Source organism: Micromesistius poutassou (genome assembly GCF_964030765.1).
Source record: "Micromesistius poutassou genome assembly, contig: SCAFFOLD_3369, whole genome shotgun sequence".
Taxonomy (NCBI): Eukaryota; Metazoa; Chordata; class Actinopteri; order Gadiformes; family Gadidae; genus Micromesistius; species Micromesistius poutassou.
This window is the reverse complement of record NW_028178139.1, coordinates 9,507-35,696: the sequence shown is the minus strand read 5'-3', so window position 1 is coordinate 35,696 and position 26,190 is coordinate 9,507. Positions and strand designations below refer to the sequence as shown.

Below are 26,190 nucleotides of genomic sequence, written 5' to 3'. Positions count from 1 at the left end.
CTCTGTCTCCCGTCCCTCTCTCTCCCCGTCTCTCTCTCTCCCCGTCTCTCTCTCCTGTTTAAGGTGGTCACCATAGGAGGATTTGTCTGTGTGTGTGTGTGTGTGTGTGTGTGTGTGTCTGTGTCTGTGTGTGTGTGTGTGTGTGTCTGTGTGTGTCTGTGTGTGTACCTTGGCCCTCTTCTGAATACCTGGGCGAACGAGAGGAGCCCAACCCAAGTTCCTCTTCTTCATTCCTGAGTGGAGTCATGGAGCAGCAGCCAATAGGAGGCCAGTCTGAGAGGAGTGTCAACTGGTTGGTTTGGTTCACATCATTTCCTTATAAAGAGTCGGACGGTTTGGTGTGGCTCACTTCACTACAGCGGGGAGAAGACTCAGGTACTGTACTCCGCTCTGATCCTGATTTAACATAAATATGCATAACTTATTCATCATATCGATAGGAAGAGTACTATTTGTCTGTAGTCACCTACGGTTAAAAGTGTTACTAGATGTTACGTACACGTTTGAACTGTAGCACACTTAAAACCTCTCGCTGTGCCTCTGTCTTTGTGTCTGAGCTTCTAGACATCATAGCTCTCTTCATGTTTGAACAAAGTCTTCATCACTGGGTAGATCCCAACAGACCTCATGTGTGACAAAGAGTGTGTTAGTGTGGGACAATGAGGGACACGTTACCAACGCGGAGAGGTAGTCTACAAACGTGTCTTTCTACCTTTAGAAATAGACGTTCTTACATGTTGCTTCACGTCGTATCCAGCGTGGGACGTTGAAATCAAGTAACTCTCTGAGAACCGCCTTGCTCTGGCTTTACCCAGTTCTAAGGTGTTTCACGGTCTTTGTTGTGAGTGCATTTCATTTTCTTTGTGGTGGTTTCCAACACATTCCTCCTGAATCTGCGTAGCGTGAGGCTTTGTGGTGACTGGATGTTCTGAATGTTGGGCGGAGCGCAGCAGGCAGCACAGACGGTGACAGGTTCACCTGCACTCCACCCTCATGTGTGCACAGTTTGATTGACATAAGACACACCCCTGACAGCCCCGCCTTCTCCACAGCCTTTGGCTTCAGTCCAGATTTCAGAAAGGCGTCTGTCCTGCAGTGGTTTGGCTTTTTAAAACTAGAGCCAATCAGAATGCAGGACGTCCTCTCAACATGTTGGAGGCGGGACAAGGGTTAGAAAGGAGCAGGACACCTGACACCTGTACAGTACTGGAACAGCAGCCAATAGGAGGCTAGTCTGAGAGGAGCGTGAACTGGGAGGGGAACTGGTCCAACTGGTTGGTTCACAGCATCATTTCCTCATAATGAGTCTGACAGTTTGGTGTGGCTCACTTCATTCCATGATTCATCGTAAATATTCATCGCTAATAAATAATTTAGCAGATTCTTTATCCAAAGAGACTGACAGTGAAAACAGGTATGGGTTAGACAGTACAGAGACAGGTCATTAAGGAGCAGGTAGGGGTTAGACAGTACAGAGACGGGTCATTAAGGAGCAGGTAGGGGTTAGACAGTAGAGAGACAGGTCATTAAGGAGCAGGTAGGGGTTAGACAGTACAGAGACAGGTCATTAAGGAGCAGGTAGGGGTTAGACAGTAGAGAGACAGGTCATTAAGGAACAGGTAGGGGTTAGACAGCACAGAGACAGGTCATTAAGGAACAGGTAGGGGTTAGACAGTACAGAGACAGGTCATTAAGGAACAGGTAGGGGTTAGACAGTACAGAGACAGGTCATTAAGGAGCAGGTAGGGGTTAGACAGTACAGAGACAGGTCATTAAGGAGCAGGTAGGGGTTAGACAGTACAGAGACCGGTCATTAAGGAGCAGGTAGGGGTTAGACAGTACAGAGACAGGTCATTAAGGAGCAGGTAGGGGTTAGACAGTACAGAGACAGGTCATTAAGGAGCAGGTAGGGGTTAGACAGTACAGAGACAGGTCATTAAGGAGCAGGTAGGGGTTAGACAGTACAGAGACAGGTCATTAAGGAGCAGGTAGGGGTTAGACGGTACAGAGACAGGTCATTAAGGAGCAGGTAGGGGTTAGACAGTACAGAGACAGGTCATTAAGGAGCAGGTAGGGGTTAGACAGTACAGAGACAGGTCGTTAAGGAGCAGGTAGGGGTTAGACAGTACAGAGACAGGTCGTTAAGGAGCAGGTAGGGGTTAGACAGTACAGAGACAGGTCATTAAGGAGCAGGTAGGGGTTAGGGGGAGTTCTGCTCTATAGGATGGTATGACTAAGACTGTGGACATTGGGAATCAAACCCAGAACCTCTCCACTTGGATTCAAGCGTCCGGTTGATATTAAATTACTCAATAATTATATAATTATTTATTCTGATGTAGGATTTGTCCGAAATCAGAGGTGTCCTTGGGTGACTTTAAAGGGATATAATGTGCAGTTGTGATTTGTGATTATTATTATCATTGGTCAGGAAGACGGCCATCTTGGTTAGTGAGGGTGTTTAAACATCATCTTGTTTGGGTCTTGTTCTCTGTGGGCCCGCATCACAGATCTGGTTGTGATGTCATACGACATGAGGAAGTCCATATATGGTCCTGCCTTCAGAGCGGTTTAACCAGCACAGGGAACAGTAGGTATATCCGCATTGTGAGTTTGTTCTTGATCTGACCTTTAGAGACCTCCTGTGTTAACAGATAAATAGTTATTAAATAGTTATTAGAAACGTCTGGGAGGCATCTCCACATCTTTACCCTCAATGAGAATAAGAGGGTCTATGAATCTACGTCCAGGAAAGACCACCCTGCCTCTCGTCCCACAGACAACAGCCCCCTGTGACTGGCAAAAAGCAACTTATATAAAAGCAGAATTAAAACAAACGCTGAATGGCCGTAGAAACAATATGGAGTTGTGTTTGTGTCAGGTCTCCAGTCTGCTATGGATGAGGAGAGAGAGGAGGGGGGTCCTACCTCTAAGACCACTCTGTCTGGGGAACATGGCCGCCAGAGCAAAGCTAAGAGGTAAGAAGAGGATCTCACTGTCTGTGACTGTTGTCCATCTCAGAGCTCAGCGGTGATATATCATGACTCCATCATTAGTCTGAGTAACAGCTGTGTGTGTGTGTGTGTGTGTGTGTGTGTGTGTGTGTGTGTGTGTGTGTGTGTTGTGTTGAAGACCAGAGCAGCAGCAGAGAGCAGACTCCCCTGGACCCAGCTGTGTCTCCATGAAGAGTTACCACTCTATGGGTGTACCTGAAGTGTTTAAAGATGGAAATCAGTCTATTGAGAAAGGGTGAGCATTTACCAGATATTATAAAGAAACAGATTCTATCAAACATCCATAAATCATGGTTCATGTTTTTCTAGAAGAGTCCAGCAGGAGAGAGCAGACTCCCCTGGACCCAGCTGTGTCTCCATGAAGAGTGACTGGTCTATGGGTGTACCTGAAGTGTTCAAAGATGGACGCCCCTCCAGAGAGGAGAAGTAGGAGTTTTAAAGACCAGTTGGTTGTTATCAGACTCTACTGATACTCTCTCACAATAAATCATTAACTAAATTAAGAGGATTACTGGTTTACCTATGTACTCCTTACGCACACACACACACACACACACACACACACACACACACACACACACACACACAAAGCCATTTACCAATAAAACATCCACAAGCAGATAAAATACGAACAACTTTATGAATCCCACACGGAGGAATCACTTCACACAAGAGTCATACAGCGAAAGAGAGATTAAGTGATAAAAATACAATTCAATTAAATAACGATACAAAACTTTGAATAATAACTAAATGAATACAATTACACATTACATTTGCACAGTATAAATATAAACATAATTGCAGACAATAATATTCTTTTTTTCTCTCTCTCAAACCGCTCCCCCCTTGTATGTTTACTGTGTGTGTGTTCTCTCCACAGACAACCCCACCAGAGGTCAAAGGTTACCAGTGGTCAGTCTGTACAGCAGCATCAAACAGAGCTGATCAAGGTGTGTAAATGTCCACCAAGACGTTTGACTTTAGCTCTACATGAACATTAGAAAGCATCTCTTGTGGTGCTCATAGCCTCGTGGAGACTCTTCAGACCAGCGGGACGTGAATCCAGGACAGATGCTTCTGATGTCCTCAGTGAGTTCACACTAAAGTTCTCTTTGATGTTTGTTCTGTTCCAGAGGGCTGAGAAGAAGGCACACGCTTTTCTAGACAAGGAGCTGAAGAAGCTCTGGAGGGATCTCTTCCCAGATTACCCACAATGCTCAGAGAGTCAGAGGGAGGAGGAGGTGGATGGTAAGAAGGAGGAGCAGAGGAGGCGCGCCATAGAGGGAGTGGTAGACATCACAAAGCTCTGCCTGATGGAGATGAACCAGGAGGGACTGGCCGACACACTGAGGGGCGGTGAGAGACTCTTATTTTGAAAACAGAATGAATAATTATTTTGAAGCGTCGTATGAGACTCTTATTTCTTCTGTTCAGAGTAAATGACATAATGTAAGATTTTTCACCTTCCTATGTAGGGTTATTGTGGGGTATCAGGTTAAATGGTTTGATCCTGATATGTAGGGTTATTGTGGGTCTATCAGGTTAAATGGTTTGATCCAGATATGTAGGGTTATTATGGGTCTATCAGGTTAAATGGTTTGATCCAGATATGTAGGGTTATTGTAGGTCTATCAGGTTAAAGAATGTTAAACAATAAACTGCAAATCAACAGCAGAATAACTCAGTGGAAGAGATGCAGCACTATCTTGTTATATCAGCATATCAAGTTACTTTAGACTGATTCACTATCATTGCACATATCATCTATGGCCCATTACCTTCAATCTGACATAAGGATTAGTCTGTACAATAAATTTGAAAGTACCCATGAGCCATTGAGTTCGAAAAGGGGTGTGTTTTTCACCCCAAAAATAGTAAATTGCACATATCTACATGAAGTTGGACTCCTACGATCTTGGACCCCTCTACTAAAGTTGTTCAGAATCAAATTCTGAACAAGATAAAGTCAACATTTTTTCAAATGGGGCGTGGCTTAGAAATGGGCGTGGCCTGTTATTAAAATAGCCACAGTTCATAGACGCAATGTTTGATTTGAGCGGGACCAACTCAGTGGCCGTTGGGGACCAAAGTTCTAACTGCTCAAGTAAAATGAAGTTGATTGGCAAAACAACATGGCCGCCAGAGGAGGGTCGATCACTCTGCGGAGACCGTAATAGTTATCAATATGAAATTCACAGGACACGTGTAGAGTGGTGCCTCTAGCTCACATACCAAAAATCGTGATTGTCGTATTTGTAGCGCCCCCTACAGGAACTTTAAAATGCAGCCCCTGCGCCACGTTTCACCAATATGTATGAAACTCGGTATGCACGTACAACATGACAATACCTACAGAAAAGCCTCTTGGACCCATGCTCCAAAACCCATTGGATGTCAGAAATTTTAATTCACTTTCATTTGCACTCTCGGCGGCAATTTTCACTTTTTCGCCTTCTATTTCAACGAACTCCTCCTAGGGAATTTATCGGATCTGCTTCACAATTGGTCAGTACAGTCAGAAAATGGGGCTCAACCAACGCCGTGTTATTTGTGACTGTACGTTGATGGGCGTGTCCGTGGCGTGCCTTCAAAGTTGGCCGTTTAGAATTCCGTGCTCTTATTTTCGCTTTTTTCGCCTTGTACTTGAACGAACTCCTCCTAGGGAATTTATCGGATCTGCTTCACAATTGGTCAGTACAGTCAAAAAATGGGGCTCAACCAACGCTGTGTTATTTGTGACTGTACGTTGAAGGGTGTGTCCGTGGCGTGCCTTCAAAGTTGGCCGTTTTTCATGGAATTTTTTCACTTTTTCGCCTTGTATTTCAACAAACTCCTCCTAGGGAATGTATCTCATCTGCTTCTACAGATTACATGAATTCGCTAAAAATTAAAATTAAAACTGCGCGCAGTGATGAACGGGACCTCGTGGCAGCGCACATGTTACGAGGTCCCGTTCATCACTGCACGCAGTTTTAAAAAAGCGCACATGTTACGAGGTCCCGTTCATCACTGCGCACAGTTTTAAATAAGCGCACATGTTACGAGGTCCCGTTCATCACTGCGCACAGTTTTAATTATTATTATTATTATTATTACTATTATTATCATTAGACCAATCATATTGCTGTGGAAATAACAAACAAAAAGCTTCTCGAAACACAAGTAATGAAGCCACTAAATATCATGAAGTTGATAATTTAAGAGGAAATATTGACATGTTTCCACTGATGTCACCATCCACTAACTGATGTCTTCTGTTGTTTTCTCATTTAGGATCTGATTCTGTCGAGTGCCAACGTAAATTCAAGTTTAATTTGAAGACAAAGTCCAACAGTGTGGTTGAGGGAATCCCTAAAGCAGGACAGCCAACAGGTCTGAATGACTACTACACAGAGCTCTTCATCACAGAGAGAGGCAGTGGAGAGGTCAACAAGGAACATGAGGTCAGACTGATTGAAACAGCTTCCAGGAAACCAGCCAAGGAAGAAACACCAATCAGATGTGAAGACATCTTTAAACCCTTACCTGGAAAAGACAAACCAACCAGAAGAATAATGACAACTGGAGTGGCCGGCATTGGTAAAACCGTCTTAACACACAAGTTCACTCTGGACTGGGCTGAAGGCAAAACCAACCATGACATACACTTCACATTTCTCCTCACTTTCAGAGAGCTGAATTTACTGAAAGGGAAAGAGTTTAGCTTGGTGGAACTTCTTCATCACTTCTTTATTGAGACGAAAGAAGCAGGAATCTGCAGATTCGACCGGTTCCATGTCGTCTTCATCTTGGATGGTCTGGATGAGTGTCGATTTCCTCTGAACTTCCAGAACAACCAGACCTGGACTGATGTCACAAAGCCGACCTCAGTGGACGTTCTGCTGACAAACCTCATTAGGGGCAACCTGTTTCCCTCCGCTCGCATCTGGATAACCACACGCCCTGCGGCAGCCAATCAGATCCCTTCTGAGTGTGTTGACATGGTAACAGAGGTGAGAGGGTTCACCGACCCACAGAAGGAGGAGTACTTCAGGAAGAGATTCAAAGAGGAGACGCTGGCCAGCACAATCATCTCCCACATCAAGAAATCACGAAGCCTCCACATCATGTGTCACATCCCAGTCTTCTGTTGGATCACTGCTACAGTTCTGGAGGACATCTTCAAAACATCCCACATTGAAGAGATGCCTAAGACGGTGACTCAGATGTACAGCCACTTCCTGAGGGTTCAGTCCATACAGGGGGACAGGAAGTACCATGAGAGAGCTGAAACTGATCCAGACTGGAGTTCAGAGAGCAAGGAGATCATTGTTTCTCTGGCAAAACTTGCTTTTAACCAGCTGGAGAAAGGCAACCTGATCTTCTATGAGGCAGACCTGGCAGAGTGTGACATCAATATCAGAGCAGCCTCAGTGTACTCAGGAGTGTTTACCCAGATCTTTAAAGAGGAGTGTGGGCTGTACCAGGACAGGGTGTTCTGCTTTGTCCATCTGAGCATCCAGGAGTTTCTGGCTGCCCTTCATGTCTTTCTGTCCTTCATCAACACTGGTGTCAATCTGCTCACAGAAGAACTACAAACCTCCAGGAAAGATAAACTCTTCCTCTACCAGAGTGCTGTGGACAAGGCCTTACAGAGTGAGAACGGCCACCTGGACTTGTTCCTCCGCTTCCTCCTGGGCCTCTCTCTGGAGAGCAATCAGATTGTCCTACGAGGTCTGCTGGGACAGAAAAAAGGTAGATCACTGACCACTCAGATTAAAAAAGGTCTGCTGGGACTGACAGGAAATAGCTCATGGACCAATAAGGGAACCGTGTCTTACATCAAGGAGAAGATAAATGGCGATCTCTCTCCAGAGAGAAGCATCAACCTGTTCTATTGTCTGAATGAGCTGAACGACCGTTCTCTAGTGAAGGAGATCCAACAGTACCTGACATCAGGAAGTCTCTCCAGAGAATCTCTCTCTCCTGCTCAGTGGTCCGCTCTGGCCTTCATCCTACTGACATCAGAAGAGGAGCTGGACGTGTTTGACCTGAAGAAATTCTCCGCTTCAGAGGAGGGTCTTCTGAGGCTGCTGCCAGCAGTCAAAGCCTCCAAAACATCTCTGTAAGTGTACTAATGACACAACACAAAATACATCAAACTAGAATATAAAATTTATAGTAACATGAAAAACATCTCTGTAGGTGCACTTATAACATGTATTACAACACACGACAAAATATAAGTAAAAATAGAAAATAAGTTATAATAATATTCAAAACATCTCTGTAGGTGCACTTATAACATGTATTACATTACAAGAACCCCAATTATCGTAATACAACAATGTAAAATTAATATTGATCTAAAAAAACAATGAGAAAAGATGTTTAAACAGCTATACAATATTCAAAATTGTACACCCAATCCATAAGAATTATCTATGATTATCTAAGATCTAATGTATTAACTAATGTATGTTAGATTTAAGTAATAAAACATTTACAAATATAGATTTCAACACAATTACTTCATTGTTAAAGACTTATTTGAAACACAACATGTTCCTGTTCATTTTCTGTGAAGGCTGAATGGCTGTCATCTGTCAGAGAGATGCTGTGAAGCTCTGGCCTCAGTTCTCAGCTCCAACTCCTCTAGTCTGAGAGAACTGGACCTGAGTACCAATGATCTGCAGGATTCAGGAGTGAAGCTGCTCTCTGCTGGACTGGGGAGTCCACACTGTACACTGGAAACTCTCAGGTCAGTTATCAGCCTCTTCTTCAAACTGGTTATTCTAGACTCCAGTAAGTGCTGCTCCTGCTTGACACTCCCTGGTTCTACACAATGTTAGAACCTGTGAAGAAACGGTCATAGCATATCAAACACAGCGGACTTCTCCTGACTCTAACCAAACAATATCTCATCTGAGTTGTAGCTATTGAGAAAGGTGCATTTGTTTAAGATCCTGTCACATCCATGTGAAGGAAGTTCTACTGTCTGTGATGATGTCATCTCCCCACTTCCCCTTCCTGTTCTCAGACAGGGTGACACAGCTTTATCTCAGTAAAGTATCAATAAAGCTTTAACTTGTCCTCCAAATGGAATGATGAATACACTTTATAAATGTGGTTATTTTAGTATGAACTGCTCTCAACCAGAAAGAATAAATGGTGTGTGTGTGTGTGTGTGTGTGTGTGTGTGTGTGTGTGTGCGCGTGCAGGTTGTCTGGCTGCCTGATCACACAGGAAGGCGGTGCTTCTCTGGCCTCAGTTCTCAGCTCCAACTCCTCTAGTCTGAGAGAGCTGGACCTGAGTACCAATGATCTGCAGAATTCAGGAGTGAAGCTGCTCTCTGCTGGACTGGAGAGTCCACACTGTACACTGGAAACTCTCAGGTCAATTTTACTCAATAGACAAACAGTTACACCACAAGGTTCAATATCAGAAGACATTCAACAGATTTACATCCATAAAAGTGTGCATGTAAAGTGAAGCAGCATGCGCACAAATGCTGTATTTGCTATCGTGCTCGAAAAGTATTTTCCTGCTCACTTGGTTATTTATTCTCCTCACAACACAATATACATAATATTGGAATAAAACATATAGTTATCCACAAAACATCTTTGTAGATCTACTTTTTATTTCAGTACTATGAATAACATGTATTACAAAATAATACATGTTATTGATAGTACTGTTTATTTCAGTACTATGAATAACATGTATTACAAAATAATACATGTTATTGATAGTACTGAAATAAAAAGTAATATTAATATTAGTGCTGTCAGTAAAACGTGTTATTAACGGCGTTAACGCAAACCCATTTAAACTGCGTCAATTTTTTTATTATGACATTAACGTTCTTTAATCTGCGGTAAAAACCGCCCAATCTGGCAACACTGTCTGAACGTCCTCACGCTCTAGCATCAACGTAAATCAATGAGACCAACTGAAAACGAAGCCGTATTAAACTTAAACTGTGATTCTGAATAAAGTATAAATTATATCGAAATTCTGTTTCAATATTATTATAAAAAATATGTTTTATAAAGCTTTAACTTGTCCTCCAAATGGAATGATGAATAGGCCTACACTTTATAAATGTGGTTACTTTAGTACAAACTGCTCTCAACCAGAAAGAATAAGTGTGTGTGTGTGTGTGTGTGTGTGTGTGTGTGTGTGTGCAGGTTGTCTGGCTGCCTGATCACACAGGAAGGCGGTGCTTCTCTGGCCTCAGTTCTCAGCTCCAACTCCTCTAGTCTGAGAGAGCTGGACCTGAGTACCAATGATCTGCAGGATTCAGGATTGAAGCTACTCTCTGCTGGACTGGGGAGTCCACACTGTACACTGGAAACTCTCAGGTCAGTTTTACTCAGTGGACAAACAGTTACACCACAAGGTTCAATATCAGAAGACATTCAACAGATTTACATCCATAAAAGTGCGCACGTAAAGTGAAGCAGCACGCAACTGACACCCCCACGCAGACAAATGCCGTCTTTGATCTCGTGCTCGAAAAGTATTTCCCTGCTCACTCGGTTATTCATTCTCCTCACAACACAATATACATAATATTGGAATAAAATGTATAATTATCCACAAAACATCTCTGTAGATTTACTTTTTATTTCAGTACTATGAATAACATGTATTCTTTTGTAATACATGTTATTCATAGTACTGAAATAAAAAGTAATATTAATATTAGTGCTGTCAGTGAAACGCGTTATGAACGGCGTTAACGCAAACCCATTTACACGGCGTCACATTTTTTATTGTGACATTAACGTTCTTTAATCTGCGGGAAAAACTGCCCAATCTGGCAACACTGCCTGAACGTCCTCACGCTCTAGCGTCAACGTAAATCAATGAGACCAACTGAAAACGAAGCTGTATGAAACTTAAACTGTGATTCTGAATAAAGTATAAATGATATCGAAATTCTCTTTCGATATTATTATAAAAAATATATTTTATAAAGCTTTAACTTGTCCTCCAAATGGAATGATGAATAGGCCTACACTTTATAAATGTGGTTACTTTAGTACAAACTGCTCTCAACCAGAAAGAATAAGTGTGTGTGTGTGTGTGTGTGTGTGTGTGTGTGTGTGTGTGTGTGTGTGTGTGTGTGTGTGTGTGTGTGTGTGTGTGTGTGTGTGTGTGTGTGTGTGTGTGTGTGTGTGTGTGCAGGTTGTCTGGCTGCCTGATCACACAGGAAGGCGGTGCTTCTCTGGCCTCAGTTCTCAGCTCCAACTCCTCTAGTCTGAGAGAGCTGGACCTGAGTACCAATGATCTGCAGGATTCAGGAGTGAAGCTGCTCTCTGCTGGACTGGGGAGTCCACACTGTACACTGGAAACTCTCAGGTCAGTTTTACTCAGTGGACAAACAGTTACACCACAAGGTTCAATATCAGAAGACATTCAACAGATTTACATCCATAAAAGTGCGCACGTAAAGTGAAGCAGCACGCAACTGACACCCCCACGCAGACAAATGCCGTCTTTGATCTCGTGCTCGAAAAGTATTTCCCTGCTCACTCGGTTATTCATTCTCCTCACAACACAATATACATAATATTGGAATAAAATGTATAATTATCCACAAAACATCTCTGTAGATTTACTTTTTATTTCAGTACTATGAATAACATGTATTCTTTTGTAATACATGTTATTCATAGTACTGAAATAAAAAGTAATATTAATATTAGTGCTGTCAGTGAAACGCGTTATGAACGGCGTTAACGCAAACCCATTTACACGGCGTCACATTTTTTATTGTGACATTAACGTTCTTTAATCTGCGGGAAAAACTGCCCAATCTGGCAACACTGCCTGAACGTCCTCACGCTCTAGCGTCAACGTAAATCAATGAGACCAACTGAAAACGAAGCTGTATGAAACTTAAACTGTGATTCTGAATAAAGTATAAATGATATCGAAATTCTCTTTCGATATTATTATAAAAAATATATTTTATAAAGCTTTAACTTGTCCTCCAAATGGAATGATGAATAGGCCTACACTTTATAAATGTGGTTACTTTAGTACAAACTGCTCTCAACCAGAAAGAATGTGTGTGTGTGTGTGTGTGTGTGTGTGTGTGTGTGTGTGTGTGTGTGTGTGTGTGTGTGTGTGTGTGTGTGTGTGTGTGTGTGTGTGTGTGTGTGTGTGTGTGTGTGCAGGTTGTCTGGCTGCCTGATCACACAGGAAGGCGGTGCTTCTCTGGCCTCAGTTCTCAGCTCCAACTCCTCTAGTCTGAGAGAGCTGGACCTGAGTACCAATGATCTGCAGGATTCAGGAGTGAAGCTGCTCTCTTCTGGACTGGGGAGTCCACACTGTACACTGGAAACTCTCAGGTCAGTTTTACTCAGTGGACAAACAGTTACACCACAAGGTTCAATATCAAAAGACATTTAACAGATTTAGATCCATAAAAGTGCGCACGTAAAGTGAAGCAGCACGCAACTGACACCCCCACGCGGACAAATGCCGTCTTTGCTCTCGTGCTCGAAAAGTATTTTCCTGCTCACTTGGTTATTCATTCTCCTCACAACACAATATACATAATATTGGAATAAAACGTATAATTATCCACAAAACATCTCTGTAGATCTACTTTTTTATTTCAGTATTATGAATAACATGTATTCTTTTGTAATACATGTTATTCATAGTACTGAAATAAAAAGTAATATTAATATTAGTGCTGTCAGTGAAACGCGTTATTAACGGCGTTAACGCAAACCCATTTAGACAGCGTCAAATTTTTTATTGTGACATTAACATTCTTTAATCTGCGGGAAAAACCGCCCAATCTGGCAACACTGCCTGAACGTCCTCACGCTCTAGCGTCAACGTAAATCAATGAGACCAACTGAAAACGAAGCTGTATGAAACTTAAACTGTGATTCTGAATAAAGTATAAATGATATCGAAATTCTCTTTCGATATTATTATAAAAAATATATAAAGCTTTAACTTGTCCTCCAAATGGAATGATGAATACACTTTATAAATGTGGTTACTTTAGTACGAACTGCTCTCAACCAGAAAGAGTAAATGGTGTGTGTGTGTGTGTGTGTGTGTGTGTGTGTGTGTGTGTGTGTGTGTGTGTGTGTGTGTGTGTGTGTGTGTGTGTGTGTGTGTGTGTGTGTGCAGGTTGTCTGGCTGCCTGATCACACAGCAAGGCTGTGCTTCTCTGGCCTCAGTTCTCAGCTCCAACTCCTCTAGTCTGAGAGAGCTGGACCTGAGTACCAATGATCTGCAGGATTCAGGAGTGGAGCTGCTCTCTGCTGGACTGGGGAGTCCACACTGTACACTGGAAACTCTCAGGTCAGTTTTACTCAGTGGACAAACAGTTATACCACAAGGTTCAATATCAGAAGACATTCAACAGATTTACATCCATAACAGTGTGCACGTAAAGTAAAGCAGCACGCAACTGACACCCCCACGCGGACAAATGCCGTCTTTGCTCTTGTGCTCGAAAAGTATTTTTTTGCTCACTCGGTTATTCATTCTCCTCACAACACAATATACATAATATTGGAATAAAATGTATAATTATCCACAAACATCTCTGTAGATCTACTTTTTATTTCAGTATTATGAATAACGTATTCTTTTGTAATACATGTTATTCATAGTACTGAAATAAAAAGTAATATTAATATTAGTGATGTCAGTGAAACGCGTTATTAACGGCATTAACGCAGAACCCATTTAAACAGTGTCAATTTTTTTATTGTGACATTAACGTTCTTTAATCTGTGGGAAAAACTGCCCAATCTGGCAACACTGCCTGAACGTCCTCACGCTCTGGCGTCAACGTAAATCAATGAGACCAACTGAAAACGAAGCCATATTAAACTTAAACTGTGATTCTGAATAAAGTATAAATGATATTGAAATTCTGTTTGGATATTACTATAAAAAATATATTTTATAAAGCTTTAACTTGTCCTCCAAATGGAATGATGAATAGGCCTACACTTTATAAATGTGGTTACTTTAGTACAAACTGCTCTCAACCAGAAAGAATAAATGGTGTGTGTGTGTGTGCAGGTTGTCTGGCTGCCTGATCACACAGGAAGGCTGTGCTTCTCTGGCCTCAGTTCTCAGCTCCAACTCCTCTAGACTGAGAGAGCTGGACCTGAGTACCAATGATCTGAAGGATTCAGGAGTGAAGCTGCTCTCTGCTGGACTGGGGAGTCCAAACTGTACACTGGAAACTCTCAGGTCAGTTATCAGCCTCTTCTTCAAACTGCGTCTTGGGGTTGTTTAATATGTAAGGGATGATCCACGACTAGGTGGACTGTTATCAATATCGATATGTATGTTATACGTGATGTAACTCTGGTCAGCTGATGTGGGGGTTAGGGGTTGTTGACCTGTTAACTGCTAGTATGTTATACGTTATGTAACTCTGGTCAGCTGATGAGAGCTGAGGAGTTGTCATTAGTGTAGACATGGTGATGAGGCTTTAGCCGTGCTGTGATCTTAATATAATGCACCCCTCACCACTAAAACATCACTGGCCGTGGTAAAGTGAAGCATATTGAACAGTAAAGATGTCCTTTATTAATGTGGCGGCGTGGAGGCTCTCAATGTGAATCTTAGGTTGCTTGACAACGCCACCTTGGGAATTGCACCCAAGGAATTATTATATATTATTTTACATTGATCAAAAACACAGGTTTGTTCCACTCAACAGGCAAGACACGTGGTTCCCAGTTTTGAAAAATACTTTGTTTAATAAGATATATATATTATCACAGGCCTACTGGTGGGGAAAGAGCAGGTGAAGGGGAAGGGGACTCAACAGGAATAAATTAAAGGGAAATGGTTCACCCAGACACACGTGGCAGTCACACACTGGCATCACCAAATCCAAGGAAGCACAGCACACAAGAATGAGGGACACCACCACCCACGTCACCAGCACCACCACCAGCCTGCAGCCACTGAGAAGGAAACAAAAAGGAAGTTACAACGGAAATAATTAACAAAATGTATGAAGCAATATACAACATAAAGCATAAAGGAAATAGTTCAAAATAAACTTAACAAAACAATTTACTTAATCAACATAAGTACAGAAAACAAAACAAAATTAAGGGATTAACTCCTGAAAATCATTGGGCTCAAATTTAAGGGATAAACAGGTTAAAAGTGTGGTGTCGGCAGTCCACCATGCAAGCCGGCTGTAGCCAAAAGCCAGCAACAGCAGCACCACCAAGCAGCACAGAGCAGCAAGGAATAAATGGCTGCCGGAGACAAAGCAAGGGACAACGTCGTATATAGCAGCAGAGACAAACGGTGTGATTAGCAGCAGAGACAAACAGCAGACAAAGCTGTAGACAAAGCTAATCAGCTGGTGGCGGAGTCAGATAAATCGCCACCTATAGTTTTCGGCCAGCTGATGAGCGTTCCTTGTCAATAAACATAAAATTAGTATGGCTAAGCTACATTTATCAAGGCTTTTGGAGGCTAGATTTAAGGTAGCATACCCGTTTTCAAAGTCAAACCTGCACAGGGAGATGGAGAGAGAGAGACACACGGCAGGGGACATCTACCTGTGACCACACTAGCATTAGCTACAGGATAGCATTCGGTGTAACACAGAGAGAGAGGACACTTACCGCTCGAGAGAACCAGCGACTAAACAGAGCACGCAGTCGCTGCTCTGCAGTGAAAACACACCGGCTTTAAGCATGAGGACACAGTGATAAATGAAACGAAACAGTAGACGCAGCAGGGGCACGGCGCATTACCTACACGGGCAAACACCTGACCCGGAAATGATGCATCAGTAAGAGCACAAGAAGGAGGGCCGTACTTATGTACTGCCGCCCTAGTGGTCAGCTGACGCAATTAACTGCAGCAAGGCAACCCTATTTCTATGCTGCTACATTAACATCATATTAGTTTGGTGTAGTGCTGCTCATGTCCGATGCATTTCTGTTGATCTTTTCCCTGCTGACAAAACACTCCCTGGTTCTACACAATGTTAGAACCTGTGGATAAACGGTCTTAGCGTACCAAACACAGCAGACTTCTCCTGACTCCAGAACTAACAGAAGAATATCTCATTGTCCTCCATATGGAATGAATACACTTTCTAAATGTGTTTAATTTGGTACGAACTGCTAGATAAAATAAATGGTGTGTGTGTGTGTGTGTGTGTGTGTGTGTGTGTGTGTGTGTGCAGGTTGTCTGACTGCCTGGTCACACAGGAAGGCTGTGCTTCTCTGGCCTCAGCTCTGAGCTCCAACCCCTCCCATCTGAGAGAGCTGGACCTGAGCTACAATCACCCAGGAGACTCAGGAGCTGCGCTGCTCTCTGCTGGACTGGAGGATCCACGCTGGAGACTGGACACTCTCAGGTATGGAGAGGACAGCTCTCCACTCGGGGACAAAGTCTCCTACAAGGGTTCAAGCCACTGCTAGATGAAGTGTTTTCAAAACGCAGTTGTAATGCATGTTGTGTAGAAAGTGATGAGACGGCAGAATAGGATTCAGACGACTTTTATAGAATTATATTTATTGATAGTTAGTGCAACACATTAACATTTGGCATATTGCTGTGTTTGGCACTAACTGTCTGGTGAATTAATGTGTTGGTTTAAAACCAGACGTTTGAGTGTGTTTGTTTTTTGATTGGCCAATGATTGGTTAGCATAGAGCTGGATGTTAACATGGAGCCAGGCATGATGAGTCAGTAAATTAGGATTCAGAGTACTTTTATAAAATATTTATTGATAGTGAGTGCAACACACTCATATTTGGCGTGGCCTAGCATGGAGCTAGGCGTAAGCGTGGAGCTGGGGGTTAGCATGCAGCTAGGCCTTAACATTGAGGTGGTCGATAGCGGTTGTAGGTTTCCCACCAAAAAGCCAACGATTGTATTGGCGCGGAGTGTGTGACCCACGCAGTCAGCTGACGAGGTTAGCTGTCTGTCCTTAATCAGTTAACAACGTTACGAACCACCGAGCCATCAGCGAGTTCTGGTTGATTATGTGCTTAATCACGAGTGAATAATAATACTAACGTGATACTAACATGAATGCAGCGGAGCCATCTGCACACTCTCTCTTTGTTAACATGTGAATAATGTTTCCCTGTCTAAAGACAACATGCTGCTCTCTCTTTGTTAACATGTGAATAATGTTTCCCTGTTTAAAGACAACATGCTGCTCTCTCTTTGTTAACATGTGAATAATGTTTCCCTATCTAAAGACAACATGCTGCTCTCTCTTTGTAAACATGTGAATAATGTTTCCCTGTCTAAAGACAACATGCTGCTCTCTCTTTGTTAACATGTGAATAATGTTTCCCTGTTTAAAGACATACTGCTCTCTCTTTGTTAACATGTGAATAATGTTTCCCTATCTAAAGACAACATGCTGCTCTCTCTTTGTAAACATGTGAATAATGTTTCCCTGTTTAAAGACAACATGCTGCTCTCTCTTTGTTAACATGTGAATAATGTTTCCCTGTCTAAAGACAACATGCTGCTCTCTCTTTGTAAACATGTGAATAATGTTTCCCTGTTTAAAGACAACATGCTGCTCTCTCTTTGTAAACATGTGAATAATGTTTCCCTGTTTAAAGACAACATGCTGCTCTCTCTTTGTTAACATGTGAATAATGTTTCCTGTTTAAAGACAACATGCTGCTCTCTCTTTGTCTCCCCAGTGTGGAGCACGGTGGAGTGTGGAGGCTGAAACCAGCTCCACAGAGATGTAAGTGTCCGTTTTGTTTGATTCATCTCAACACACACTAACTTTAGAGATGGAAAGTCCATCCACACTGAGCGCTCCCACGTAAATGGCTACCGTAAATAATATAATAGAGGAGCCAACACTCCAGGGATAGATATTTAAACCCGCCACACGCCATATAAATGGCATTCAATAATCACTTTGAGAGACGTATTCCTTTGAGACATTTCATTTATTTGGTGTAGGCCTGCTTGTTATATTGTAGACTATATAATATAAACAGAAGCGCTAACACTAATGTCAGTGCTAACGCTAATGTCAGTGCTAACGCTAATGTCAGTGCTAACGTAAACGGTAACGTGAGTGCCAACACTTACGTCAATGCAAGTGTCAGCGCTAATGCTATCGTCAATGCTAACTGCAGTGCTAATGCTAACATCAATGCTAACTGAAGCGCTAATGCTAACATCAACGCTAACTTCAGCACTAACGCTAAGGTCAATGCTAACGCTAATGTCAATGCTAACTTAATTGCTAACGTTAACGTCAGTGCTAACGCTAACTTCAACGGTAATGATAAAGTCAGCACTAATGCTAACGTCAATGCTAACTTCAGCACTAACGTCAACGCTAACTGCAGCACTAATGCTAACGTCAGCGCTAATGCTAACGTAAACGCTAATGCTAACATCAACGCTAACTGCAGTGCTAATATCAATGCTAACTTCAGCGCTAACGTCAACCCTAAATGCAGTGCTAAAGTCAATGCTAACTTCAACACTAACGTCAACGCTAACTGCAGCACTAATGCTAACGTAAATGCTAACGCTAACGTCAATGCTAACGTCCATTATTGTAGTCCACTATTGTAGTCCATTGTTCTAGTCCATGAGGGAGAGAGAGAAGCCGTTTCTCAATACCAAGTATGCTAACGTCAACGCTAACTGCAGCGCTAATGCTAACATCAACGCTAACTGCAGTGCTAATGTCAACGCTAACTGCAGCACTAACGCTAACGTCAATGCTAACGCTAATGTCAATGCTAACTTAATTGCTAACGCTAACGTCAGCGCTAATGCTAACGTCAATGCTAACTTCAGCACTAACGTCAACGCTAACTGCAGCACTAATGCTAACGTCAGCGCTAATGCTAACGTAAACGCTAATGCTAACATCAACGCAAACTGCAGTGCTAATATCAATGCTAACTTCAGCGCTAACGTCAATGCTAACTGCAGTGCTAATGTCAACACTAACTGCAGCACTAACGCTAACGTCAATGCTAACACTAATGTCAATGCTAACTTAATTGCTAACGTCAGTGCTAACGCTAACTTCAACGGTAATGATAAAGTCAGCGCTAATGCTAACGTAGTCCGGCAAGTCCGGACTTCTAAGTACAGACTCCCGAGAACGCGAGTACGCGCCTGCAACTGGAACAGCAGTGGACTGGATGACGTCACCACCTTAGCTCTGTTAACTGTGCTTTACGGCCTCAAACTACTGAACAATATAAACTAATTATATAAAACTAAACCCCAGCCTCTTTCATTTTAAAATAGTATGTTAATATTTTGAATGAATATAAATGAAAAGATATGCTTGTCGTGTGTATTTATATACACACGACTTTTTATATGTAGGGTACAGATGCGCGTGCCTAACTGCCTATGTAGTTGGAGAGTAGGCTATTATAACAAATAATAATAATAACGAATGAGCGAGAAATTACACAGATTAGAATAGAAAAACACACACACACACACACACACACACACACACACACACACACACACACACACACACACACACACACACACACACACACGATCGGATGGATCCGACCGGGATTTTCGTTGCCGTTGCGATGGGTTTCCTCTATCAGCGACGTATACAATATAAACAAATTATATAAAACAAAATCCCAGCCTTTAATTTGAAAATAGTATGTCAATATTTTGAATGAATAGGCCTACATTTTTGTTATATATGTAAAAGGTTCCTATATAGCCTATTATTATAGCTTACATACTAATATTTTAAAACATGGGAATGCGAAATGCATCCTGGGATATTTAACGGTCCCAAGTCCACACGAGTCACCTCCGACGCATCCTCGGTGGAACGGCCTCATCGAGAACGCATCGAGAACACACACGGGTTTTACGACAGTACGACAGTCCACTGATTGCTCAACGAGCAACAGCTGAGTCAGAAGGCTAGAGCGAGACCAACTGAAAACGAATCCGGAATGAAACTAAAACTGTGATTCTGAAAAAAGTATGAATGATATCGAAATTCTGTGTACATATTATTGAAGATACAAATGTGTAGATTTGTTTAATTGTTTGAACGATGGTAAACGGTAATGATGGTCATTTTGACCAAGTTGTGACGTCTTAAGTGGTTGAAGAGGATGAAGCATGAATCAGCATTTTTTGAATTTTCCAATAGAAACGAATGGGGGGATTTTGGGCGAATAACCTGGAATATCTCGGGAATTATGAATAATATCATGTCTTGTTCTCCCGTCAGATGCCTGTGAACTCACACTGGACCCAAACACAGCCCACAGACGACTCTCTCTGTCTGAGGACAACAGAAAGGTGACGCTGGTCAGAGAGGACCAGTCGTATCCGGATCACCCAGAGAGATTTGACTTCTGGCCCCAGGTGTTGTGTAGAGAGGCTCTGACTGGCCGCTGTTACTGGGAGGTAGAGTGGGAAGAAGGTGTTGATATAGGAGTGACATACAGAGGAATCACAAGGAGAGGATGGGGTGTTGACAGCGCGCTTGGAATGAACAACAAGTCCTGGAGTCTTTATTGTGATGATGGTGGTTACTCTGCCGTGTACAACGGTAGATGGACAGCCATACGTCTCCCCCCCGCTGGCTCTACCAGAGTAGGAGTGTATCTGGACCGGCCTGCTGGCACTCTGTCCTTCTACAGAGTGTTCCGAGGTGGAGGAGGGTCCTCAGACACAATGACACACATCCACACCTTCAGGTCCACCTTCACCCAGGAGGACCTCCTCCCTGGGTTTAGGGTAGCGGGGCTGTGGTCGGGGGAGGGATCAGCGTCTCTGTGCCGGTTGTAGAAAGAAAAAAAGGTCGGCGGGGCGCGCACACACACACACACACACACACACATATACACGTAAGCACACACACACACACACACATATATATACACACACACACACACACACACACACACACACACACACACACACACCCCCGTCGTCGTCCGGGGATGTGGGCGAGCAGGGGTCCACGTACTCAGTGACTCAGCGTCTCTGTGTCGGTTGTAGGAAAAAAAAAAGGGCAGGCGGGCGGGCACACACACACGTACACAAACACACACACATGTACACAAACACAAACGCCCGCACACACACACACACACACATACAAATACACACACACACACACACACACGCTTCTGCGTTAGAGGATGGGTGTCTTTTGATGGAGGCCTGAGAGGACTGATGACTCAGAGTCTCTGTGGCAGTTATAGTCTCTCGCTCTCTCTCTCTCTATCCCTCTCACTCTTTCTTTCTCGTCTCCCTCTCCCCCTCCTCCCCCCCGTCTCTCTCTCTCCCTCCTCCCCCCCCCGTCTCCCTCTCCCCCTCTCCCCCCCGTCTCCCTCTCCCCCTCCTCCCCCCCCCCCGTCTCCCCCTCCTTTTTATGGGGCTTCCTAAAAGTTGATGCTGGTAAACCATGAAAGGAAGAGACTTTTAAGATCTTCCATAGGGTTACCTGAGCAGGTTTTATTAAGATTTCATTTTTAATTTGAAATGTATATTAAATACCTATTGATGGTAAATCACATGTTTTTTTTATGCTACAATATTTGTCCATTTTCAGACATTAACATATTTTATTCTCCAGGGCTCTGATCATCACTTTTGTCCTAATCCTAACAAGGATGATTTAGATGAGATTAGATTCATTAGGATCCCGATTAGCAACACACCAGAGAGAGAGCTAGTCTTCCTGGGTCCCAAACATCAAATATAGACAACAGACAATCACTTGTTTGACCTTATGTCAAACTAAAATAAAAATAGACTAATAAAAAAGTTTAAAAAGATATGAAGGCTACAAAAAGAAATGACAAAATTAAAAATGTATATACATTATGGACCACATGATTTTTTTGCAGACTTTTTAAAGTTGTATTTGCTATTTTTGCTAGAACGTATGTTTTTTTGGTAGTTCATTCCATAATGAAATAGTTGTGTAAATGATGGTATTTTTCAGTAGATTGGACCTCGGTCTGGGTAAAGCTAGCTGTCCTTTACTTGCTCCTCTAGTGCTATGACCGTGTCTGTCAGACACACTGACTAGACCTTCAGCAAAGAAGGCGGGTCTTTTGCAGTTTAAGACTGACCTTAGGAACAACAAGAGGTTAAGAGAGATTGTTTGTTTTACTGTGAGCCATGAAAGGCTAGTATGCATTACTTCAGTGTTAGTGTGAATAGAGCAGCTCGGTGCCAAAGGAACCTGATTTAAAGCAGATTTTATATTTCATTCATAATAACCAGGAGGTCTGTGTTGTAAATGACTTTAAACTGAGTATTGATTCCTGGTGTTCTGTTGGGAACCAAACGGCAGCAGAACATGTTCAGTTATTAAAGATACGTGCACACCTGTTTATGATTAGTAAAGTCTGCAGCTTCTATTGTTTCAGTCCTTGTGTTTATTGTGTACATGTAAGGGACTATTTTTCTGTTGCATTTGTTAATGAAGCATAATTTTAATAAACAACTCAGTGGATCCAACTGAATGTTCTCGTGTGTTCAGCCCATCATCATTCTCCTTTTATTACTAAATAATGTTACATAAGTGCCTTAAGAATAATAAGAATATAATAATAATGTTGTTCTGATATTATTCTGGGACCACCTCCCTGGGCTTTGGTTAGGGGGGGGGGGGGGGGGGGGGGGGGGGGGGGTGCCTCAGTGTCTCTGTGTCCGTTGAATAAAGAAACCACAGACAGACGGCCGGACACACGGATTGGGATCACTTCCGAGTGGTCGCAGTGATCCCAATCCCAGTGTGTGCAGTGTATCATGCGTTGCTATGGTGCATCAGGTGCATGCTGGGAGGTGTAGTTCTTCCTGTCTCTCAAGTGCATGCTGGGAGGTGTAGTTCTTACTGTCTCTCAGGTGCATGCTGGGAGGTGTAGTTCTTCCTGTCTCTCAGGTGCATGCTGGGAGGTGTAGTTCTTAGTGTCTCTCAGGTGCATGCTGGGAGGTGTAGTTCTTAGTGTCTCTCAGGTGCATGCTGGGAGGTGTAGTTCTAAGTGTTTCTCAGGTGCATGCTGGGAGGCGTAGTTCTTCCTGTCTCTCAGGTGCATGCTGGGAGGTGTAGTTCTTAGTGTCTCAGGTGCATGCTGGGAGGTGTAGTTCTTAGTGTCTCTCAGGTGCATGCTGGGAGGTGGCAGTGAGTTGAAGTAGGGGTGCTGTAGCCCCCCCAGGGCGGAGACCCGGTCGCGGGGGGGGGGGGGGGGGGGCGTCCTGCAACGACCATGCAGGACGAGGTAATAACGACCCCCACAACCAAACCAGGAGAGGATAATGTTACAACCAAGGCAAATAAAATATTAACCGTAGACTCTGATATACCTACGACTACGAATCAGTCAATCCTTTCTGAAGTAATGAACAGAATCAGAAACAGTAATTTTTCAACAATGAGAACACTCAGACAGATCAAACATGAGCCCATTAAAACAGTCGTTGTGCTAAAACCACAACTACTGCTGTAGCGGCCGTACAAGACGGCAAAGTCAAACAATCGGTCTGAACGGGTTGAACACAAACAGATCCCAGCAGAAGACTGTCAGACGTGTACTAGAAGTGGTCGGGACGCGTTCTGGGTAACAAACACTAGATAACGTTGGGATCTCTGTACTGAAGGAACAACGCAGCGGCTGCTGGAGCAGGAAGGAAGCCCAACGCCAGCAGCAAACTAAATGACTGTTGGGTTGTGGCGGCGTGTTCAGCCCAGTGTCTGCTCTCCACAGGGCCCCGTGACTACAGCACATATCTCCGTAGAAGTAACGGTGACCACGCCACGCCCTGTTGTCTGAGGTCACGTCGGGGGACGGACACAACGCCGTCCAATGAGGTCGCTGAATTATCAGCCCCTAAAGAGACTCGTCTCCGTGTGGGACGGGGAGGACAACGTTTCCACAACAGTGAAGAAGGTACAGAGGCGGACGGCGTTGGGCGGGTGGAGGAGGAGTTATGCAACGTCATTTGGAATATCACCACAGACTGTATTGACGGGACGGGAACATGGCTCAGCGCCAGCCATAAAAGGTAGTGTGATGGAGAAATCGACATATCCGAATTGTTGTTTGATAAGTTTGTCTGTTCTTGTGTAACTTGTAGTGTCCTCAGTTTCAACCCTGATTGTCCCGCCCATTTCCTCCCAGCCGTCTATTGATCATTGTGCTTTGGGTGAGAACGTCACAAAGACAGGCATCTGGAATTTGCATTTGTTTGTCGTGAACCCCGACCGTTGTATTCCTAGGTGTTGGGACAGAAGGGTCGTAAGGAGAAGAATTTGCCCTTTGGTCTTCTCCTCTCTTCTTTGATGAACCTTTTGTGTGGGGAGGGTCTGAAACTGTATAAGAAACCATGTCAACCTGTATTCAGGACTCACTCTGCTAGAGAGGAGTCTAATGTATGCATGCATTAAAACCTAGGACCTTTTGCTTTCCAATGTATTGTGTGCTTTACTGCAGTGGGAATCTCACCTGGCCCAGACGCAATCTCTGTTAAAGGGGAATGGCCACGACGGTAGTCAGCTTAAAGAGGGTCATGTGTTTAATGTGCTACTCGCATATAATGAGTGTTTATTCCAGAGCCAGGACGAAGTGGTGGCAGATCAGTCAAAGTCCTTCTAGGCAAGTCCTCTCACTCGCGGCCATCTTGGCCACGCCTTTCGGGCAGCTATTTGGTCTCAACAAGACCAGGGCCCTGTCTAATGAATAGGGAGAGAGCTGGATCTCCGTTTTCCGAGATCTAAGGGGCATAAAAAACACATGTTTGAAATCACGATGAAAAACAGACTAAAATCGCTGAAAGGGTTTGGTGGCTTTGTATTAAATTAACGTTTTAAAAGCCCTTTTTCTTACAGGTAATCTTGGACTGCGCATGCGCAATGCTTCACGACACAGTTTTCATTGACGGCATAACGACACCGGCACTGCACTGACAGCAAGTCAGCTTTAAAAGTTAGCTTTTGCTGCCGAGCCAACAAGATAACAGGTAGTCCAAGTTTTCCAGTCGATGCTGCTTGTGCCGCTTCCAGCTGCTGGTTCTTCCCTCCTGATTGAAAATAATAAGTGTCGCAAAAAGCGCGACCGCGTAGGACCTGCAAAACGATTGGAGCAACGGCACCGGAAGAGGCGGGACACGTGCAAACAACGGCCGTCTTGGCGTTACGGAGTCTCCCCGTGCATTTCAATGGGTGATTTTTTCAGTGGTGCGTCTCCTCCTCCTATAGTGTCTCTGGATCAGTTGTGGTCGTGTGCTGACGAGACTCTCAGATCCACACTCCCTACAGTTTGGAAAGGGAGGCGGTGCGAGGCTGCCAGCAGTGACCCACGTTGTGCTGATCCCTCCCATAAAGGAAGACGACACCAGCTTAGGAGACGCTGACAAAGGTAGGAGGGAAAGAGCGGCCCGGAGCCAGAGATACAAACGGAGCGGAGAGGACGACCCAGGGGAGCAGCCCGTAAACACAAGGCTAGGAACCAGGGAGCAGGAGGGGGTGAAGCTCTCTCCCCAATGATCGGGCTGGTAAAGAACGCAGACCGGATGAACTGCGTTTATTATAATCAACAGAGGTTCATTGATTACACGGACGACGCTTTATCTGCGCCAGGTGAGCAGCTGCGTGCCACAAGACAAATGACTTTGGCAAAACAGGCAAGCCCTGTGATTGGTTACTGGCGGAACAAGGAGGAGTCTGTGCTCTTATAGGAGAAATGTGCTGCACCTTATTAAATAATTAATTATATTATTATTTAATAAGTATAATAATATATAATAATTATATAATAATATTTATTTTATTATAATTATATTAATAAAGTTACAAATTAAAAACGTTCCCACACACGCTTTGATTCACAGCCAGTCAACGCCTGCCCTCTGGTGGACAAAACGAGAACTGCACGCAGCATATATTTTGTGGTCAGGAACGAGTTGAACTTCGCTTAATCTCTAAAAATAAAAAATATATAACTACACATTACAGGCCACAATACAAGACGAACACCGCTGTTTTTAAAGTTTGGATTTTTTTCATACAATAAGTTATAAATTAAAAAATATTCCCACACACGCCAATATTCAGTCGGTCAACGCCTGCCCTCTGGTGGACAAAACGAGAACTGCGCGCAGCATATATTTTCTGTGGCCAGGAAGGCGAATTCATACGAGT

The 26,190-nt window shown here is 43.4% G+C and overlaps 1 protein-coding gene across 1 annotated transcript; it reads left to right on the top strand.

Annotated features, from left to right (window-relative positions):
• The first annotated feature begins 2,885 nt into the window (after positions 1-2,885).
• On the top strand, positions 2,886-20,837 carry LOC311374732 (protein NLRC3-like). Its single transcript, XM_084490519.1, has 11 exons — positions 2,886-2,978; positions 3,133-3,249; positions 3,324-3,440; positions 3,898-3,967; positions 4,151-4,373; positions 6,291-8,121; positions 13,164-13,337; positions 14,070-14,243; positions 16,216-16,389; positions 17,702-17,748; positions 20,263-20,837. Exons 1-11 carry the CDS (start codon positions 2,896-2,898, stop codon positions 20,823-20,825), a joined length of 3,573 nt encoding a protein of 1,190 aa, XP_084346645.1. The 5' UTR covers positions 2,886-2,895; the 3' UTR covers positions 20,826-20,837.
• The last annotated feature ends 5,353 nt before the right edge of the window (positions 20,838-26,190 follow it).

Coding starts and splice junctions, on each gene's coding strand:
- LOC311374732 (XM_084490519.1), top strand. CDS start 2,896: ATGGATGAGGAGAGAGAGGAGGGGGGTCCTACCTCTAAGACCACTCTG. Junction 2,979..3,132: donor CGCCAGAGCAAAGCTAAGAG/GTAAGAAGAGGA, acceptor GTTGTGTTGAAG/ACCAGAGCAGCAGCAGAGAG. Junction 14,244..16,215: donor TGTACACTGGAAACTCTCAG/GTCAGTTATCAG, acceptor GTGTGTGTGCAG/GTTGTCTGACTGCCTGGTCA.